Raw genomic sequence first — 21,537 nt, 5'->3', positions numbered from 1 at the left:
CCGAATGCCACATGAGGACTTGGGCTAGGATGTTAGCAGATATTCTCCTCACGTTATGTTGGCGCCGGTCGGTCACCAGTCGGACCTCGCACGCATTCCCATGCATTATCACACACCTCGCACGGTGTGCGTGTTGCGCTCGAAGCTTCTCATCCCAGCTTCCATGGCCGCATCCGAGGTGAAGCACGGCCGGCCGGTGCTGGGACGCCCTCCCGAGTCTGACCGATGTGGAGTGGCGGGAGGAGAGCACCCGGCGCTCCTGGTCGCCACTCGGGGCCCCGGCGCCGCCTGGCGTGTTTATGATGACGCGTGGATGTCGAACACCGACCGTAATCAGCCGCCGCGCCCAAGGACGCGTCGGCCGGACGGCGGCTTTAGGAGCGCCGTAGCCTGGCGTCGCGGCTCTAAATTAGAGGTGTTCGTGACTCACTTTGTTGCACGACAATCCTCAAGACATTCTATGTTCACATGCCTTAAATGTATCCTGCCTGTTTATTAGCGATATTCTACCACACCTTTAATTCGGTTCCTCGTCCACATTTGCGGCCAGCGCGGAACGGTCCTGACTCAAGCTGTTCTAATTTCTCCTGCACGAGTGAGCCGTGCCGTACAATGTGCGAGCCCCGACAGCGGCCGGGGCTCCGAGGCCGGTCGATGGCTCGATCGATACGGCTCCGAACTGCTTGCTTTCTCCCTGCAGGAGCGCTACCGAAATGACCTTCATCTGGCCATACAGCTGCTGCAGTGCAAGCCGTCGACTTTCATCTCCCGCCGACTGGAGACGGTCAGTTACGTCACGGGCTCACACGGGAAATTCCGATGACGTCACTGGCTCACACTGGGGGTGATCAGTCACGTCATTTTCTGTCGCACGCTAGAGGTGCCATGTTCGTTACCGTCTGTCGGGTCGTTTGAAGAGCGTCACGTACACAACGCTTTCATTTTTACCTGAACGATGCGCTGCTCGCCAGAGATGTTCGCGTAGCTTCGTGCTTTGGATCACGCTGGGGCATTGTGTAAACTCACGGTGTGCCGGCTGCCTGCCGCCTGTCCCGGTCCCGTCCTAAGATACGGCGCATTGCTGGTTGGGGACTGTGATCGTGCTTGGGGTGTTTTGATGACTGACATGGTGATTTGCATCGTTTACCGACGTGGTGACTTGCATTGTTGACCGAAATAGTGACTTGCATTGTTGACTGACATGGCGACTCGCATCGTTGACCGATATCGGGACCTGCGCCGGTGGCCGGAAAATATGCGACATTATGCATTGCGGCTAAGTACACAGCACGTGCCGCACGACTTGATTTCACAACAATCACTTTCGCTTCGGCGCTCAGTGTAAGATAATACAGTGCACAAAAGCGCAATGCCATATGCAGTAAAGACTGTGCACTAGACAAGGTAGCACGTCCAGTGTAGTGCATACATACATCATCAGCTGAAGCCGTCCGTCTCCTTTCCGCCAGCTGCCGGTGGACCTGCAGCAGAAGGTCAAGTCCTGCCTCAACAGCCATCAGAAGGAGGCGCGCAAGCCCGACTTCAAGGTGATCAAGGTGCCCATCTCCACCTTCCCGCCCACGGCCATGGTCTACGCCGTCGACAAGGCGGGCGAGGGTAAGTGTGTGAGGCCAAGAGGGGCGGCGAGTGTCGGCAAAGAGCTTGTCAAGCGCAGAGGGAGCCACCGAAGGTGCTTGGCCACCGGGCTTTGAAGGACCCCAGGCGGCGTCGGAGGTGATCGCGAGAGTTACCGTCCTCTTGCCGATAATCACCGGGCGCAATGTCCCCGATCCCGCCGCTCGGCGACGCTTGGCTGCAGCGGCGGCGCCTCCCCAGGCCGACCGCGCTCCGACGAGCCGCTCGTAATGGGACCCGCGGCGGGTCGGTTAATGAAGGCCGGCGATCAAGGTACAGCCGACGACCCCTCAGAGCGTTGGCGGCGAACGGCGGGCGCCGGGCTCGGCCGACCCGGATCCGCGTGCTCCGGTCCGGCGGCGGCCGAGATAAGGGGTCGACCGCGCGCCGCGGCGGGTCGATTTGCCGCGGCTCGGGGTGTGCTGTCGCGGCTGTTGGGCGTCAGGCGCCGGGCGAGGGCAGCCGCTCGACAGGCGACTGGACAGTGGCCTTCGGATGGGGACGGGATGTGCTCGGCGGAGACGGGCGTGGGTGTAGGCCGGACACCGCCGTGGCTCGATTGCAATGCCTCCTTTGCCTGTCCGTCGTAAGACCGTGCCGACCCCACAGCCAGACCGGCTTCATTCCCGGTGCACGCTTGTGAGAAGCGCCAGGAGGGGCCAGTGACCCCGAGCCCGCGCGTGTGACCACCTTCACTGCTACTGTCAGCGCTGTCAGCTGGGTTGGTGACATTTGTCGCGCCGGAGCTGGTTTGAGTCGTGACCTGTGCTTCTGTGCTGTGGCGGCGGGCCGTCGACTCGCCGCTGCCCCCGCCCACGCCAGTCACGTCGTCCCCGCCCCCCCCCCCCCGCGCCCTTCCCCGTCATCAGTCCACGCTCCGCCGCTGACAGCTGGCGTCAGCCTGGCCAGGCCTGCCGGCTGACCACCGGTGGCAGGTGTCGGGAGCGCCACCAGCGGACCCCACGTTACGATCACGGTTTAGTCGAGTAGTTGTGCAGCGTTAAGATCCACTTACAAAAAGGGGCAGATCTGGTTCTGCGTAATGTTGCGGCCTATTTGTCTCAGCAGGTTATGACGGACATGTGATGGTAGTGGTGGCGGCCATTTCATTAGGTGGCGCCACCTGATTCGTGTCACGCCGTACGTCATGGTCAGACAGCAGAGACGCTCTGTGAGCCTGGGACATCATGGTCAGACAGCAGAGACGCTCTGTGAGCCTGGGACATCATGGTCAGACAGCAGAGACGCTCTGTGAGACTGAGACGTCATGGTCAGACAGCAGAGACGCTCTGTGAGCCTGGGACATCATGGTCAGACAGCAGAGACGCTCTGTGAGACTGAGACGTCATGGTCAGACAGCAGAGACGCTCTGTGAGCCTGGGACATCATGGCCAGACAGCAGAGACGCTCTGTGAGCCTGAGACGTCACGGTCAGACAGCAGGGACGCTCTGTGAGCCTGGGACGTTATGATCAGACAGTAGAGACGCTCTGTGAGCGTGGAACGTTAAAGTCAGGCGGCAGAGACGCTCTGTGAGCCATGCGCCAACGTTCATTAAGCACTTCTTTTTTAGGGAATTACTTTTCTCTCCAAGGCTGTAACCATCAGGCTACAAAGGTTCTGGCTTGGAAGTGTAGGCAGCTGCAGTCAGTACTTAGAAGAAATATATATTTTTTCAGAAAACATGGTGGCCCTACCGTACCACTCAACAAGATCTCGTGTTTGAGTGAGGCACGCTCGGCCCAACTCTTTCGTAGTTTATGTCCGGTGTTGCCAAGACCTGTTGTCATGCTCGTTCTATATTTCTTTCGTTCCTTTATCTCACATTCCACCCTGCAGTAAACTTGTTTCTCAGCGCATGTAACCTGTGCAAATCGTGTCTGTGCGGCATTGACCTGCCCCGCGGCGGTCCCTTCGGTCGCCGTGTCACTGACACTGGCCGTGACACCGGCAGCGGAGGAGCCCGAGCCGGACGTGGCCGAGGACGAGCGTGTCTCGGCCGCCATCCTGGCGCGCGTGCTGGAAGAGCGTGAGCGCGAGCGGACGGCCGGCTGCGCGTGCGGCGCCGGCGGCCGGCGCGCCGCCGCCGCCGCCGCCGGCCCGCTCGGGCCGCACCTGGTGGACGTGGCGTGCCAGACGCGAGCGCCGCACATCGGCGCGCGGGACGCCCTCTGCCAGCCGTTTGTGCTGGAGCCGGGCGGTAGCGGTCGGGAGCGGCGGGCCGGCGGCTCGCTGGACGCCGCGGCGCTGCCGCCGCCGCCGCCGCCGCCGCCGCATCCGCCCTCCGAGCCCGTACAGATCCGGCAGACGGTGGTGATCTCCCGGGGGCGGCCGCCGTCAGCCGACGCCGCCGACAGTGCCTGGGACAACGACTTCGACTTCAGCCCGCCGCGGAGCGCGGCCGAGTCGGCCGCCGGCCGCGCCGCCGCCCTCCGCATGGAGACGCGCATCTAGCGCCGGCTGGCGGGCGGGCGCGCGCTGGCCGCATGGCCGCGCGCCCACGGGTACGCTAGTGCAATGTGGCGGGCTGGCGTGGCGCGAGACGGAGGGGCTGGCGCCACCTGTCGCGCCTCCGGCGGCCGTTGTGCCCAGATGGCGCCTGTGTCGGTAGGTAGACTTGCGGTGATACGGCGGCCGTGGCCGTGTGCCGATGCGCTGACGTCCGGTGGTCTCGAATGACATGACCGGCAGACAGCGCCCCAGGCCTGACCTGTGACTGGAGTTGGATGCGCAGCTTCGCTGGCGGGGTTGTCTACGCTTGCGTTTCTGTGGGGATGCGGTGCACTAAATTAAGATGCGTTGTTGTATACCCGCCTGTTTTGGTCCATTCACGATGCCTGGCTTTCTTTATACAACAAGCTTTGGAGGTGGTGATAGTTGACACATCAAACATCGCGACCTGTCTACCAACGCTAAGCTTCCCTTTGATACGTAATGTGCGGTAGGCCACATGTGCGCCGCGAAGGGCAGGTGTGCGACGGAGGCGCTTCGGGGAAGAGCTTCTGACCCATCCGCAGGCTCCAGACCAGACGCGCCTGACCACCTGACCGGCTCCAGCCTTGTGGTTGGATTCGTGTACACGTGGCGTCACCGTGCGCCCGGCGAGCTCCGGTATCGACGCTTGATCCGGGGAGCCGCCGGCCCGCTGGTGTCGGTCGTGTCTGAACCCAGTGGAGTCATTCCCTGACGGTGCCGGCGTGCGGTGACGCGCATAGGTATGTGTCAACGGCACAGTGGAAGACCCGGGCGATCGTTATTCTGCCCCGTCATAACATGGTCTAGTAGGTCCTCTAGCGGTGATAGCGTGAAGTGTATTCGGGCCCACCGGCGGAAGAGGCACAGGTAGCAGTTCAGGAGCGGTCGCTGGGCTAGGTTGTTGTGTGACGGGTGGGTGGCTGTAATGCGTTTAAACGTGCTACGCCATGCGGATGTAGAGCTCAGACGTGTTCGGGACGTAGGTCCGACCTGGAGTCACGTTTATTGCGTCGTTGATGCCATCTAGGAGAGAGAGTGCGCCCGCACCACACCTTTATTTTGTTATGTATTATTTCGCGTGGCATGGCCGGCACCCAACTGCATTGTGCCAACGGAACGATATCGTGAGTTGTGTCATCAAACCGGACGGACAGTTGTACATACATGTCCTTGCGTATGTATGTCCATTCACATGGCGGCCGCAGCTGCCGGCTGTCGGGGAGGCGGCCGTGGAGGCAGCGGCCGACGGCGGCGCCGCAGCTGACGGCTGTCGGGGAGGCGGCCGTGGAAGCAGCGGCCGACGTCGGCGGCGCTGCAGCTGACGGCTGCTGGGGAGGCGGCCGTGGAAGCAGCGGCCGACGTCGGCGGCGCTGCAGCTGGTGCGCTATCGGGGAGGCGGCCGTGGAAGCAGCGGCCGACGTCGGCGGCGCTGCAGCTGGCGCTGTCGGGGAGGCGGCCGTGGGAGGGTGGGGGGGGGGGGGGGGGGAATGTGGAGCAGCCGACGTCGGCGGCGCTGCCGCCGCCCCGCAGGCGGCTGACATCGGGATGAATCGGGGTCGGCCACGCTACACACGGCATGTAGATGATGCGGGTTCAGATATGTCGAACTAGTCAAGCGGCCAGTGTTAACGGTCCGACAGTCCCAACAGATCCTGTTTTAGGGGTTGATAGTTCTTATGCTGACAATCATATTGACGTCTATAAGCAACATTGATTGTATTGATAAAACAAGGTGCTCCAAGATGTCCTTGAGGTCATGAGCAGGGCATGAGAACACTGGTCATGAGCAATGTAACAGACAATGACCACGAGTGAGCATGGTTAAGCGTGAAGTGACCTTTGTGAATTAAGCCACGCGACTGCAGAAAATGCTCTGAATCTTTACAGACACTACCAATAAAAAGATACCCAATCAGTAACCCGGGCTCCCGCGTGCCAACACCAGATACCCGGTACTGTGCTGGGGCTGCGCGAAATACGGGCGGTTAAGCCGGAAGGTAACGACGACGGCGTACCAAATAAGAGGGGAGCCAGACACCACGGACATCGGGCGTCACGGGCATGTGGGCGCTCACATCGTAGCATCCAATGCATAGAGTTGTGCTAATGGGCGCCGGGAACAGAGGCGGATAGGCCGGAAGGTCCGGTCAGCCGTGTCCAAAATAGGTGTAAAAACTGGCAAGCACGCATCAGTGTTCATTGCAATGAAAATAGAACTGTCAAACGTGCCTCGTCTGAACGACGCTGCTCTTACCGAGTTCCGAGACGACCTTTGCGAGTTCGGCCTCGAACGAAGAGTACGAGTGTGCAGATATTCTAGTATCTTGAGGTCCGAGTTTAAGGCTGGCATTAGGTCCGGTATATTCCATGAGCGCGTGTCGACATACCACGCCATACCACATACACATACAACTTTCCAATTGACGCGAACGCTATCCGTAAAAGAGCGTCGCTAGAGTGTTCATTACGCCGGTCACGATGGCTCCACTTTATTTCTTCTACATCGCATACGTGGGCAGAGATAGCAGGAGAACTAAAATATTACGCTCCTAACGCGCAGTTTCCTTTCAGCACATTAGCTAGCACATGTGACCAATCCTAGTCCCATCTGGACACTGGGCTCTCCATGGCTGATCGAACTATAGTATGAGTATAGTATAGTATAGCTAATTTGATCGCTCGGCGACATTGATCTGCCCCCACAGCTCGTCCGCTGTAAACGGGTGTTTCGTGCGTGCATTAGTTGTTTGTTTCACCTATTTACTTTGCGAGCGTAACTTAGCATTAACCAAAAACGTGCGGCATAAGTGTCAGGCCGGGCTCGATGTTCTGCGTATCCATTGTCACGGAGAGAACAGATTCTCTGTGCAGGCTAAGCTCACATGACTGGGAGTCAGAAGATACACGCACTGCTCGCCGCATTCGTGATGTAAAGACCGCTGTATTGATAGCCGCGGAATGTCGGAGAAGAGAGCTGTTTGAAGTTGTAGGACTATCCGGTTGTACCACAGGTGTGAAAAAGTAAAATCTAGACATTTTCTGTGCGACGTTCCAGAGTGGAAAAATAATGAGGTGATGCTGATCGATATTTGAAAACAAATCTAGTTGTCAGCTCAACCAATGGGCTCAGATGCCGAAAATGCATCGCATCGCAAGTGCAAGTTTGGTAGGATGCCACACTGAGGTGGAAAAAATGACTCGATGCAACGCATCTAGTCAAGTTATTTAAGAGCGCACGTCTGCCTGGCTGTCGGTGTGTCAGTATGCGCACATTTTAGCCAGACGCACATCACAGACGTCGGCACTCGGATTGCTGTGAAATGTGCATGTGCGATGGGTTCAATCCAAGTGACAATCCACATCAATTCGTGTCCGTCGGCTATCGGTGCCGGCCGCCGTGCGCGCCAGGGGGGATGTTTTGGCATTTAGCAGGGGGACACTTCCTATTTGTGGAGGGAGCAAGTTGCGCAAACGACAAGCTATTGAAAACGTATTGGAGCTTGTGCAAATATTAATTACCCATCCAATTCGCAGCAAACTTCAGATTAGCCGATAAAATTCGTACACTGAATGCCCCACCATGTGGAAAAGTCTTACATAAGCAATCGTCCGGGTGATCTACGACTGCTCAGAGGCTCAAGATGTTGCCTGACATACATTTCCGTTACTCCTACACAAGTTAACGTTGCGTCATGAGTGGTGGCACAATCGTCCAGGGGTGTCTGTTCCTGTTCTATGAGGACGCTGCCCCTCTGCCATGCTGATGTCAGCCCACCTCACGTTTGTTTGAGCTCCAATACTTTTCCGGTATATGACAAAAATCGAGCAAAATTTAGCACATCACAGTAAGCCTGCCTTTTCAGGTATTGCGAGAGGTTTCCGCTGGCTCTGCTGCACGAAAAGGCAGCACCGTTGGCGTCGTCGGCTCCGCCGGCAACATCGTAACGTTGACTCGTGTCTCAGCAAGATGAAGTTTCAGCAAATTTTGGTTAACAGTCACGTAGCCAGAACTTTCCTCATGCGATTGGAGGGCAAACGCCAGTTTTCTCCTAACTCGGCGAATTTGTACCAAATTTTTGCGAAATCACCCACTATTTAGTACAAACCTTAAGGCTCCGGCGGGTCATGTTCCCCGTGGCCCCCGTTAGTTACGTCCTTGAACTAACATACTCATGGGGCGCTCGGACCCATTTCTCGTGCAACGCCCTTCCGCTTACTTGGGACATGGTACAATAATAGTTGTGTTTACGGGGAGCCGGTGCCGCAGGCGTCGCTATTGCGCCGCAGAAATAAAACAAAAGCTTCGGCTGTATCCCACAAAACACAAATGGTCTGATCTGTCTCCTTAACCGTCACCTTGATTCGCCGGTTTTCATAGCGCGGGCTGACAGAGGGGGGGGGGGATGTGTGCGACCCCACCCCTCTGGCGTTTTCAAACTAAGAAAGATAGAACTTAGCGGAAATCACCAGTTGAATAGCCTTAGCGAGCTCTCTCGATTGGTTACTAGCTTTCGTGTTGTCCAATAGTCGACTTCCATCATGACAGGTCAAAGGCCTAATTTTCCAGAAAGTCGCACTATTCAGCTTTACACCGTACCTAGCTGTGGGGGGGGGGGGGGCACAAAATTTCAACGGGCGCGTTTCTTGTCTGATCCTGAGTGGGACGGGAATTCGCATGACTTGAAGCCAGGGTATCAAATGTGCAGCTTGTTCGTTTTTATATTCGAGTATATTGTACCCACTATTACATTTTGGAAAATTAAATATTTTCTTCCTGTCCGCCACAAGCCTGTGATGATACCAAAATGAGCAATGGTTTCAAGCATGTTCGTTTATTCATGTCCTGAAAAAGTGAGTGTGGCGGACCACCCCTTGCCTCATATACACAATACTCCTGTGTCACATTGATGTTATATGTTCTAGGTACCCATATTGCGCAAAATAAGATCTCACCAAAGAATGCATTACTTGCATGAATCAAGACAACATGTAATTACACATGATATGGCTTGCTTTTCATGGAGCACCAACTCAATCCACCGAGAAGAAACTGCTTTCAAACAATCAACCAGCCTATAAACTATGACAAAAAGATGTCACCAAGACCCTAAACCTGAAGGCATCCAAAATTTTGCACTAAACAGAGGGCAGGTCCTATTCCAGTTTAGGGTTTTGCTTTACCTAACGTGCCCCAACATATGATCTACCACAAAACTTGATCATTTGGAACGTATCCACGAAATTTCCCGGAGTTCGAATAAAAAGACACACTTGAAATTAGCTAGAAAATAGTCCTTAGTTCGTTCTTCAGAACATTTTTCTGGGGCATTCTGAAAGATGCACACTTGATTAAATCATATCTATATAGGGCGGTACTGTGATCTGAAACAACCCCAGGTTTTTAGTGTCGGCTTTTCTTCATTGGCGAAACATGACAAAGATGTAATTTGGATGCATCAGCCAATCTGATTCTAGCCCCAAGAGCAGCATTCTCTTGCTTCATTTGTGGCACTGTCTGTTGGGCAAGGGCCCGCGAATCACATTGGTCGGGGCCTCTGCTACAGTGCGGTGCTCCTGCATCGTCCAGGGGCTCAAGTGCCTAACGGTATTCTGCGTCAACAAAGTGGCTCGAGTCGGTGGGAGGCAGCTTTGCTCAACGGGAACGGGGACGCGACCCCGAATGGCAGATAGTCTCTTGCGTTGGTCGGGACCCTCAGACAATGAGTGGAAACATTAGAACGTATGGCGATTGTTCGCATTGCGGCGATGGGAGGGTTTTGTACCAGTTAAGGCCCCCAATGTCAAACGGTTGGCCTTACAATCCAATTCCAGCATCGGCCCGTTCAGCCGAACTGGGGTCTATGTACCAATAATTGGACCACCTGCGGCGATCAGGGACATTGTTGCGTCAATGAGGGTTCCTGTGTCCATACGAGGTCAACTGCGCGGATCAAAAGGCAGGGAGGGGATCCAATATCATATTATACATCCCTCTAAGGGCCTCCGGGTCGACGAGGTCATTCCGCCCCGCGTGGTCAGAATGGCGGTCGGAATACGCCCGCGGAGGGACGGAATGGCCCTGTCAGCCTTTGACCGGGAGGAATAATGTGTCACTTAGTGTTCTACTCAGCGAGTCCCTTTCCCAGAAAGAAATACGTTCACTGCAAGTACCACCAGGCGGCGGGCGCTGTGCGCGCGATAACGACCGTCGTAAAATAATGGTTCCGAACATCTTTCCAAAATTAGACTGCACCCGGCCGGGGGCGGAGGTTAATGGAGTGGAAACATCCCCCTCTCCTGAGATCTCCCTTCCAGACATCGTAAGGGGAAAGCAAAGATTCCGTTATGAAGGTCTCGTTCAATCGTGAAGGATGAACACCAAAGTTTGGACCTTGGGTCAAATGTGAGGATACCAGAGTTCGCGAAAGGTCAGAAACGATCATTCTGGTAGATGCAGTTAGACATATCTTAACACGTCAACACAGACATTGAAGGCGCAAAAGTAAGCGTTAAGACTGTGGTGAATCTATTACGACCATTTCTGTTTCTCCGCAAGAGTCAGGTCAGACCAGGCTACCGTTCAAAGCTGGTCTTCCAGTAGCCTATAAGAGCGATACGTTTTTGTTTTCGTTCACGATGTGCTTCTGACTAAGTTTGTTTCATTATGTGTAGCTGTGGGACAAAAGTATGCCAGACACAAAATATCATTTTAGGTTGGTCTAGAGGTCGTCTCAGGTCAAAGGTCCCTGGGTCAAATATCTAAACCATCAAAATGAAAAACGAGGTGCTAACCATATCTAAGTGACCAGTGCAGCGTTGTTCTGTGGTCAGGAGTAGTGTGCTGTACATCTATAGGTACGCAAGATTGCATGGCTCTTGCATGCATTACACATAGCTCATTCGACGCTGGGTAAAATATTTATAAGAAGCTAGGAACAGGCACGTTGGTACATGAAATCATACGTCATCAGCTTCACAGACACGATGTAGAGGTGGTTAGACGCATCGCACTCGTTCAACTAGCCTCTCCGCCACTGATGGCAGAGGCCGTTGCAATTGGATGACCTCGCCTGACCTTGCATGTACTTACGTGACCTACTGCCCTCATTATGCGTTTGAGTGATAGTACATCACGTTCTCAGCGTAGTGCTCAATTCTGCGTCCCAAAGTGCCTCATAAAACTGCCTAGTTTGAGCTCAGCATGTGTTTGGCAGAAGACACCCGTGAGGGTAAGTCAAGGTAACCCCGAACCCACCACCCAAGCGTGCCGTCCAGTTCAACAGCTAATTTTGCCTCCGCATTACCCGTTTTCGTTCCAAAGAGCCTTTGAGATGTGCCGACCTCCACTTCGACGTGAATATTTGGTGGAACAGATACGTAAACCTGATGATTGGCGTCAGCTGACTAAGCCGATAACGGCAATCACCCGGCAATGGCCACCAAAATAACACTAGCCGCGTCGAACATGCCTAACGCGAATGCTAAGTTGCACCCTACACCCTGCCTTGCGGCTACCAGCCGCCGTGTACCAGCAGTGTATATTTCCGTGGCAGCCTTAGATAGTGGCTCAAATCAACCTTACACCCTTTACTCTTGAAGCCGTGCACGTCAAACAACGTGCGAACCCACATCACATTTACTCGGCGTCGGTTACCGAAATCTGGTTCCGGCAATATTTCCTGGTCCTTGTTTTCCCGCCTGGCTTCTCCCTTTTCAGTCCCCAAAGCCCATTTTGCGAATTTACACCCCGTGGTGTCGTTTAATGACCGTATCACGCGACGGATTCACCACCAGATTACTCCATCGTCAGGTCTGGGACGCAGGGCCTATTTCCCAAGCAGGGATAAGGTGGGGGACCGCGATTTACATTAGCCGGCCCGTAAGTCAGAGAGGAAGCCCCATGCGTCGGTCCGAGGACCACGGTACCTAACAAGGGTCCTGTATTGGCAAGGAGCCCGAGCTGGGGAACGTTAGCTGAACAGGGACAGAGACTGGACCCTGAATGTTGGAGGGGCCACTTGTGTTGATCGGGACCTCTGACAGTGGAAGTGGATTTGAGAGTTTACGATGAGAATCCACTATGAGACCATGGAAACCCCAGTGACAGTTATCTAGTCGTCTCTGGATTCCAGTTTCACCCCTCCATTCCTGATTTATCCCCCGCGATTTCAGAGACGTGATCATGCCCATGCGCAAGAGAGCCAAAAATTCTTTCCCGAAACGGTATCTTGACCAATTTGCTCAAAATCAGTTGTCGTTCCCTGACTCGTTCTGGTCCTGCTCCATTTTACCGACATGTCGACAGCACCTACGTTTATTAAGCATTCTACTTCAGTGTTCAATGTCTATTAATTCGTTTTATTGGTGTTTGTAGCGGTATTTGTCTTGAAGCGCTGTAAAACAACGACTGTAATTTGGTAACCTTGCAACGCATTGTCGCCAGAAATGACGTTTTTCCATCTACACGAATATATACGCCTGAACTACGCAGTTACAAGCGTTGGACATCACAGGATGGCGTTAGGCTCAGAAGCGCCGTTCCGAATGCAAAGGCAACGGTGACGTCACTGGTAACAGACTTCAATGCGGCGCGGCTGCTACCCGTGGGGCGCGGGGCAGCTGGAACGGTGTGTGTTATTGCGCAGATGATGAAGGAAGTATTCACGGTAGGTCCATGTAACCACTAACCCAATTGCGAAGAATTTAATGGCGAATATGATAGTGTGTTCTGCTAGCTGGTGCCGCTAGCCATCAAAGTGCAATGACATAAGAAGTGAAAGCGTACACACGAGAATTGTACGAAATAGGACGGCCATAACATCAAGCTCTCCTCGTATCGATAATTAATAAACTGCTAGCGGCAGGAGCGAGTGAGCCAATCGTGTAGAAATCAACTTAGCATATGACGGCTGGTAAACCAATTATGTGTGGATTGGTGAGGCGGCAAATTATATTGGACGTATTTAATGCGCACGCGCATAGCTGGATGTCCTTCCATTGTATGTTGTCCGACAGGACTGTAGACAAATAATCATGATGATGATGGCATATGGCGATGTGCTTTGCAAGCTTACGAGGCCAATCGTTCCAGTGAAATAGGCACAAAAACTGAAAATGCTTACGCGAGAACTGCTCCAGAGTATGGCTGCCGGAGCATTGGGACTGCCTTCGTACCGATAGTGAACAAAGTGTGGGTGGAGCGTGCATTTAACCAGGGAGCTGAAAGTGAAGAATCGAAGGTTGAATATCATTATGTACTAATTGCAAGTTAATATGCCTGGCAGCACATTATGCCAAAATGTCAAAATACAATCAACGTTGAAATAGCGAAGACGTACACGTGGAAACGTGCAAACGTGCTATTTTTCTGGTAATAAGTACACTATTGCTGGCAGGTGCATACATCCGCGAACTGGTCAGGCAGAATTGAATTGTAAACATCATTATTTCCTTTGCGAGCCCATGCTCAGCGAAGTCTTTCAAATTATATCGGCGCGGGAAATGCACAGGCCTGCATAGGGTCGGGGGTATAAGGGAGGGGATGAGCCCTCAACATTCTTTTAGTTTTGGTCCCACGGGCGTTGGCTGGAAAGATGTGACCAAAATGGCTTTCGCCTCTTTTCCTAAGTTAGGAAATCTTATTTTAAAAGACATTCGCCACAGTGTCCAGATGAAGCTAAAGCGTTCCGTTATACTCCCCAGAAAGCGTAAGGGATATCAAAACCACTACTTATGCTCCAGTTAATGATGTTTTATATTAATCCGTGTTCAGCTATGTTTGACTGCTTTCTTGGCCAAGGGTGATATTTCTGGCAAGGTTATTAGTGAAGAGGCAATTTGCAGACATCTTTTTTCAAACCCATTGGCCACAATGCATAAGATGTTCTAAAAAAGAACCTATATTACCACGCAGACACACCAATGGTCTTGGCAGAATCCTAACTTTGCTAGAGTGCTGAAGTTATGCTGACCACATTCGTAGTGTAGCGAAACGCGCAGAGGTGGGTTCGGCGTTCAGAAAACGTGTTCGTATATGCCACGTTACAGAGGGCCATTTTGCCGTTAGCTAGTCTGGTTACAGGGCGGCCGATAGCTGTGTGGCCGCGTGGCACGGTAATAGTCTTTTCGCGCTATTTGAATAAGTACCGATGGCAAAATGGATCAATTGACCATTCATAAAAATAGCGAGATGATGGGTTCGGAGTGCTAACAATAAATCCACTTCAGCACAGAATGAGCTTAAAAGTATGTGCCAGCAAAATTTGTGTCTTATGGATTGTTTCTCATTTCGTAGCTGATCTGCATCTATAATCTGGACTAACGATGCCGCACCAAAAATAAAACTATCTTACCCAACTTTGTTTTCTCGTTACACCTCACAACAATACAATTCGGGTCACAACTTGAAGAGGGTGTTCCACATCTATATGGGGTTTTGAACTGAAATAGCCATCTTGAAGACCTTTCTGGGCCGTTCACGGTCCTACCCTTGTTAAGACCAAGGCCCCTGTAGTTTCTGCGATATAGCCTCGCCAAATGGGAAAGGTGTATCGGGGAGAGTATTTCAGTCACCTTGGCATTCATGATGCTGTAATAACATCATTCAAATTTTGTCATTCTATAAGTCATTCAGCGATCAAGGCCAAGAAAAATGCAATTGTCGATGCGTTTATGTCACACCTTCGTGAGCGCAATTTCCAGATATAACGACCGCCAATTGGCTCTAAATCAATGGTGTGCAATGTATAGTAACGTAATCAAACCATGACGCATTGAGGATGATATTTACTAAGCAGAGAATTGTGCTGTCTAGAGCAGTCTTTTCGACATGTTGAGGTTGTTAGGCAAAACGTTTGGGTTCACGTTTGAATGACACAATCTGTTCCTGTTAACCTGTAACCTGTCAACCTGTAACCTGTTAACCTGTAACCTGTTAACCTGTAACCGGGGATAAATTGTTCGGATACATTTCATGTTGCGGGGACCTTCCGCACTGGGTTTGGGGTACTTTTTATTTAACTGGAAGGTCTTACGCTCTTGTCAGGCCCCCTCTGATAAGTTGCGTAGGCACATTCGATCATTCGGGGGCCATCTACATTAGGTTTTTGGTACTCTCTTTGAATGGAGAACCCTTCTCTCCTGTCGGGACCCTATCTGTTAACCTCCTCTTAACTAACCTATATGTTAACCTCCACATTGTGCCGTGGGTATTTCTTATTTGAACAGAGGGCCCTACGCTCTTGTCGCCCCCCCCCCCCCCTCACACACAAATCTGTTAACCTGCTCAGGTAGGCTCGATCATTTCGAGGCCTTCCATGCTGCGTCTTCGGTGCTCCTTATTTGAATGGATGACCCTATGTTCTTGGCGGGCCCCCACCTATTAAGCTGCTTAAGCCGGTGGCGGATACAGGGGAGGGGGGGGGGGGGCAGGCACGGGACCATGCCCCTTGTGCCCCACGGGGACCCATAGGCTCCGAAGGGGCCATAACCGGACAACCAGACACCGTTTTCTAACACAAAACATAACAAAATTGAACGTAACTGGACCTACAAACCACCATGAGCAGTCACAAGCGGAACTGAACGGTCCATGAGCAGACAAAGCGAATTCTTTGCTAAAATGAGTCGTTGACCGAGGGAAATTTGGGGGCTCATGACGCTATCCAGAGGCCTTACGCTGTTGGCAAGGCTCGATATATTCTCTTGCCGGGACAGTCTGACCACTAAGCGCCCTTTCACGCTGTCCGTGGTCTCTTCGCATTTTCTCGTAGGGCCCTGTGCTGCTCTTGGAACACTATCTTCTTACATGCCTGGGCACTCTAGATTGATCAGGTTTTCCCCGGATTCTTCCCATTCGCCTGAAAGGTTCTATGTGTTTTTTTTTCCTGGGGCCCCATATGTGCTAGGCTACACTCAACTGCTCAGGAGCCTTTCACATTAGTGTCGGTTCTTTCCACTTGCTCGGAGGGCGTGGTGCTATCGCTGGGGCTCATATAAGGTAAGGCGCCGAGCCACGCGATGTCCAGGAGACCTGCACTCTGAACTACGGCTCTTTCTCTTTGATCTCACTTGAGGAGGACCCTTCACTGCTATCGAAGCCCTTTCTGGAGAACTGCTCGGGACACCATTGATTGCACAGGGGCATCAGCTCATTACCTTGGTCTTCGGTAATTTGCCTTGGTTCAGAGCTCAGCCAGAGCTTATGCTCTGGCCGGGGTTCTTATGTCAGCCTGCCGGGGCACTACCCATCGTTCAGAGGGCCATCACGTTGGTCTTGGGTTCTTCTCGTTTTCTCTGAGGACCCTATAATTGTTGACGGGACCTGTTTATTGGACCTCTCGCGGCACCCATAATCGCTCAGATTCCGTCCCTATTGGCCTTGTCTCCTTAGCCATAGAGCAGCAGTCTGATATTCTCCAATGAATTTTTACGCGGAATTGTCGAAAGTAATTTTACGTTCCACCGACGTCGTATGTGTCATTTTCCTTGGCTATTGACTGTGTGACACTTTTCATTCTTGTACATCACATTCTTAATGCATTTTGATCGTGTAGTATCGTCCGCTCTCACAGCCCGACCAAACACTAAGTCAGGTGTTGTCGTGAGCATTTGCCCAATACCTCGTTAAAAACAACAATAGGAATAATATAGCGTCCGAGGCGTCGGAACACTTGCTTTTGTTCTCCTTTATAAAACAGAGCAAAAACTGCACATTAGCCACCAGCCATCAGCTGATCACATCGACCAGGCGCTAGCCGTCAAAAAGCCAAGAAGTACGTTCATGCTTGATATTGATGGTATTTACAAATACTTGTTGCCAGTGAAGTTAGTTATTATAGCAACTGACTTTAACCTATTTTGCCTATTTTTCACGAAATACTTGGCCGTAAAATGGCAAGATTTAGCATGGTCTGGAAACAATGAAGAAGCATCATGCATATATATGTATATATATATGGCTGTGCGTATACACCCTCCAAAACGTAGGGTGGTTACGCACCGGGCTTATACACCCTCCAAAGCGGAGGGCGGTTACGCACCGGGCTTATACACCCTCCAAAACGGAGGGTGGTCATGCACCGGGCTTACACACCCTCCAAATAGAAGGTGGCTGCGTACCGGGCTTATGCACTCTCCAAAAACCTCGGAAAGGATATGTGCACCGCCCCTACGTTCACCGCAAATCCTAGAAGACAGCCAGCCCCTGTTATTCCTGTGTATCGCTACTTCATTTTTGCGTTCCTTTTGTATTCATTTTCGCTAAGAGCCAAATGCGCGGCGCGAAAGAGACAAATGAGTTCACCAACCTTGACTCACGTCGCTGCGTGTCGCTTGCTATTTCTAAGTTCATCTTATTAATGTTTTGTGGGGGCTGGGGGCGGTGCATGTTGGATTTAGTTATTATGTGTTTGAAGCCTTTGTGTGGTATGCACGAAAGCTAAAGAAGTGTATTGTACACGATGCTGTTTGTGTGTGCGGTAGCCATTTGTTAACATGTTGGTAATGTAAAAGGCACAGGTTTTTTCTCCATGATTTTAGTGTAAGGCGGCATTGGGCCGCTAGTTGCAGGGAGTTGAGTGCTTTGCCTGCTGTCTTGCACCATGCTTGATTGTGTGTGTTGTGTTTCTATAGCTGCATTTTTGAAGACAGGTATGAACCTGGTGGTACAAAATATACCACATTATTGTTATTATGTGTTGTAAAGCTGATGCATCACTTCAGTTAATCCAGACACTACTCAGATGACTAGCCTCTTTTTTGTTTTTTGTTTGAAATCATTTTGAGGCATGAAATATGAGCAGTACAACTGACAGCTAGCAAACATAATGCTGTGAATATTTATGTGTAGGCTTAGGTTGCAATCTCATCTGATTACAAATTATGGTTGTTTTGGGGACTGAATCCCATGTCACGTCAGTCTCTCATCATCACATCATCTTCCTGAGGTATATGAGTGCATGTAAGCACATGTGATTGATATGTAATTTCCATGAAAGTGATCAGATATGACATTTTTTGCGGCTGTTCCATTGCATGCTTTCAGGTCCAGGCTTGATAACTTGCTCTATGAGTCCAATTCTATCAAAGGTGTAATAAAGGCAAGTAAATGATAATTTATAGAATGCATATGTAAAGCATAATATATAATACACATATGTATATTAAATGGAAATGACAGCTAAAGCCATGCATCCACTACCGCTGGTCAGCCGTGTCACAGCAAGTCAGGGACATGACATGACACCACATCCGAACGCAACAACCTCACGTTTGGCGCCAAAAGAAAGTAACTGTTCATCAACCCACTATAATGTAACTATGCACAGCTATGCAAAATGAACCAATATGCTGCCCCCAAACAAGTGCACCCATGCTGCCATGACATTCACAGATCGATGATGACCTACTGATGTTCGGTGAAGAGGACCTACTGGGCAGGTCGTCGTACTGCATCTGATACGGCCGGCTTAAAACAATGTAGCAGTTCTCTGAGGTCCAAAAGAAAATGGCTGAACTTTTCACTTGCCACTCAGGGCAGCCTATGCTCTGGGGAAAACTACCGCTACTTGCACAGTGAACATATACATGCACCCATACCCCTAACATAACCAACAGAATAGCGCATGTTGAACCACATTTCACACACACCACATTGCATGGAGGCACCAACCAGGTGGTCCTCCCCACAACCACACAACCAATTACGTTCTTCATCGAACTGGTCCACCCCAGCCAGGAGCATCTTCCACGCAGGTCGGGTGAAGCGATGTCCCAGAGATAGCAGTACATCTGGATTCGCTTTCAGCCTGCCGAGGTGGATGACATCCCAGGCCCGTACGTCCTCTTCACCGAACAGGCCTTCCTTCGATGAGTTCTTGATAATCCCGCGTAGCATGGCTGCAGCAAGGGCCAGTAAGATGTATTTTGCACCACGGAACCCGCGAGATGATGGCAGAAGTGAACGTTACGCTGGAAGAAATGACCCAAGACTAAAACATATGAAGCCAGTAACCCATGTAAAATTGTGCACTTAGATTTCCTCACCGCGTTGCAGCATTAGTTTCTGATTCTTTGCAGGCAGCAGTGCACTTACCTGTAGCGTGCGCGGGCTTCTGTTTCAATGGCTTTACCTCAAAATGGGCTGTCCTTGGGCATGGTGCCCGAGAATTATCATCGACGACATGTGGGACCTCTGACCTGTGCATACTTTTAGTACATGGTGCCCAAAGTATCACGAAAAGTGCGACTGTGTTTCATCTCAATGCCGGTTACAGTGCACTACGTTGCGACTTCTATGCTCTTCACGGCTCAATCTTTCTCGTTTAAAGCCACAGCGTATTGCGTACATAGGAATCGTGACATGGGCCGTTTCCCGTCGAATTAATGGGCCTTCGTGCCGGACGGTGTCGGGTTGACATGACAATTTGCAAACGCCTTCACCAGGTGCTTCGTCGCACGTTTCTGTCCGCTGTAGGTCCAGGAGAACAAATCCTTATACGCTGAAGAAGGTGCAGCTATGTTTTAAGCTCGCAGGCGAGTGCCGGTCAACTCGAAGCCACATATTGGCCTGCACTGTTGGTAGTACACTCACTGTTGACAAGCAGAGAGAGAAAGAGAGGGGAGGGAGGGAGAGAGAGAAAGGGAGGGAGGGAGGGAGGGAGGGAGGGAGGGAAGGCGAAAGAGAGAGAGAGAGAGAGAGAGAGAGAGAGAGAGAGAGAGAGAGAGAGAGAGAGAGAGAGAGAGAGAGAGAGAGAGAGAGAGAGAGAGAGAGAGAGAGAGAGAGAGAGAGAGAGAGAGAGAGAGAGAGAGAGAGAGAGAGAGGGAGAGAGAAGGCGAAAGAGCAATAAAACGATAAAGAGCGATAAAGCGATAGAGAGCGACAGAGCGAGTGCGAGACCGCGAGGGCGAGAGAGCGACGGTGAGGGAGCGAGAGAGCGAAAGTGAGGTGTAAACCATCGCCCGCCATGTAATATCCTAATTGTAAGTCGTCGCATCGCAGCTATCGCAAGTGCGATGAGCCATCAAGAGCGAAACTGCGTAACTTACCATTCTGCTTTTCGTGGAAAAGCAGAATGGTAAGTAAGTACAGCTCCACGCCTTGCCTGGAGCTGTCTGCGGAGGAGACGGGGCGGGTATCGCCAGCTGCGCTCTGGCTAGAAGGTCCTGAGGAGAAGATATCTCCAGCCACGCCTTGATCTGGAGCAGAGTCTGAACGTTGTGACTCCAAGGCAGTCCGACATCACGACAGTCCGACATCAAGGGCAAACTGAGTTCGGAGGAGGGGCAAAAAAGTGGAAAATAACAAAAGTATCCCCCAAAACATATGGTAACAAGCAGGGGCGGGTCCAGAGAGGGGGGGCCACGGGGCATGCCCCCCCCCCCCTGGGCCACGAAAGGGCCCATTGGCTCCGGGGGCCGACAGCCGGCCGAACAGCTGCAGTTTTTTTTAACACAACGCAACGAAACTGGGTGTCTCTGGACTTTCAGGCGACCAAGAACAGTTGTAAGCGAAAGTGAAGGGCGTATAAGAGGTCCCAAAAATTACTCAATGATTGGAAAAGTTGTGAAATGGGAATTTTAAGCCCTATTACACTGTCTATGGGCCCCATGCTGTTTCCTGGGACCTATACGTCACTTGCAGATTCATTTCGGTTTAGGAGTATTCCACGGTGTCCTTCATTTCTTGGCATTTGCTCCGAGGGCCCTGCGCTGTTGTTGGGGCCCTTCCTGTTAGCGTGCTGGGGAACTCTTGTCAATCACGGGCCCTTCCACGGATTATTTCCATTCGCCAGAAAGGCTCCGTGAGCGGTAGCCAGAATCCCATATCTTAACTTGCCGGGGTATTCTCGATTGCCCAGGGGCCCTTTACGTGGTATCGGTTAACCTAACGACACATTTGCGATATGTCCATGGGTCCTCTACATTGGTCTAGGGCGTTTCCAATTCTCTGTCACTTGCTTAGGGCCCTACACTCTTACGGGGACCATCTAATGGCCTGCTTGGGCACACTCAGTCGTTTGAGGACCGTCTACACCAGGATTTTAGTACTTCTTTTCTGAGTGGGGGGCTACGCTTCTGTGGGGGGGGGGGGAGGGCTATCTAATAATCCGCTCGGGCACGTTCGATCGTTCGGAGGGCCCTCTATATTGGGCCTTAGGCACATGCTATTTGAATAAGGCCCTACGCAATTGTCGGGGGCCCCTCTGTTCGCCTCCTCGCCCACACTGCATTGCTGGTGGACCCTGCACAATCGGTTCTCAGTATTTGAATCTAGGGCCCTCTGCCTGTATCGGGGTCATCTGATAACCTGCTCAGGTACACTCCATCTTTCGGGGCCCTCCGCATGGGGCTTCAGGTATTTCTTATTTGAATGGAGGGCCTTAAGCTCCTGTCGGGGGCCCAAGCTGATAAGATGCTCGGGCCCAGT

At 52.0% G+C, this 21,537-nt stretch overlaps 2 protein-coding genes across 2 annotated transcripts in view; one reads left to right on the top strand and one right to left on the bottom strand.

The window, feature by feature from the left end:
• Positions 1–700: 700 nt before the first annotated feature.
• On the top strand, positions 701–4,249 carry LOC119094234 (tight junction-associated protein 1; the record flags this gene model as incomplete). Its single annotated transcript, XM_037217309.1, is given in 4 exon segments — positions 701–784; positions 1,470–1,617; positions 3,589–3,691; positions 4,246–4,249. Coding segments are annotated over 4 exon segments (339 nt in total), but the record flags the coding sequence as incomplete, so codon positions are not given.
• A 5,719-nt stretch (positions 4,250–9,968) lies between these two features.
• LOC119094233 (bile salt-activated lipase) overlaps positions 9,969–21,537 on the bottom strand; it is a 13,247-nt gene continuing 1,678 nt past the window's right edge. The window contains exon 4 of the mRNA XM_037217308.1: positions 9,969–9,991. Within this exon, the coding sequence (XP_037073203.1) occupies positions 9,969–9,991 (23 nt within the window). The remainder of the gene's footprint in view (positions 9,992–21,537) is intronic.

Source organism: Pollicipes pollicipes, unplaced genomic scaffold (genome assembly GCF_011947565.3).
Source record: "Pollicipes pollicipes isolate AB1234 unplaced genomic scaffold, Ppol_2.1 Scaffold_4002;HRSCAF=4701_pilon_pilon_pilon, whole genome shotgun sequence".
In the NCBI taxonomy this organism is placed as follows: Eukaryota; Metazoa; Arthropoda; class Thecostraca; order Pollicipedomorpha; family Pollicipedidae; genus Pollicipes; species Pollicipes pollicipes.
Note: the sequence above shows the minus strand (reverse complement) of the source record. Positions and strands in the feature narration are given on the sequence as shown.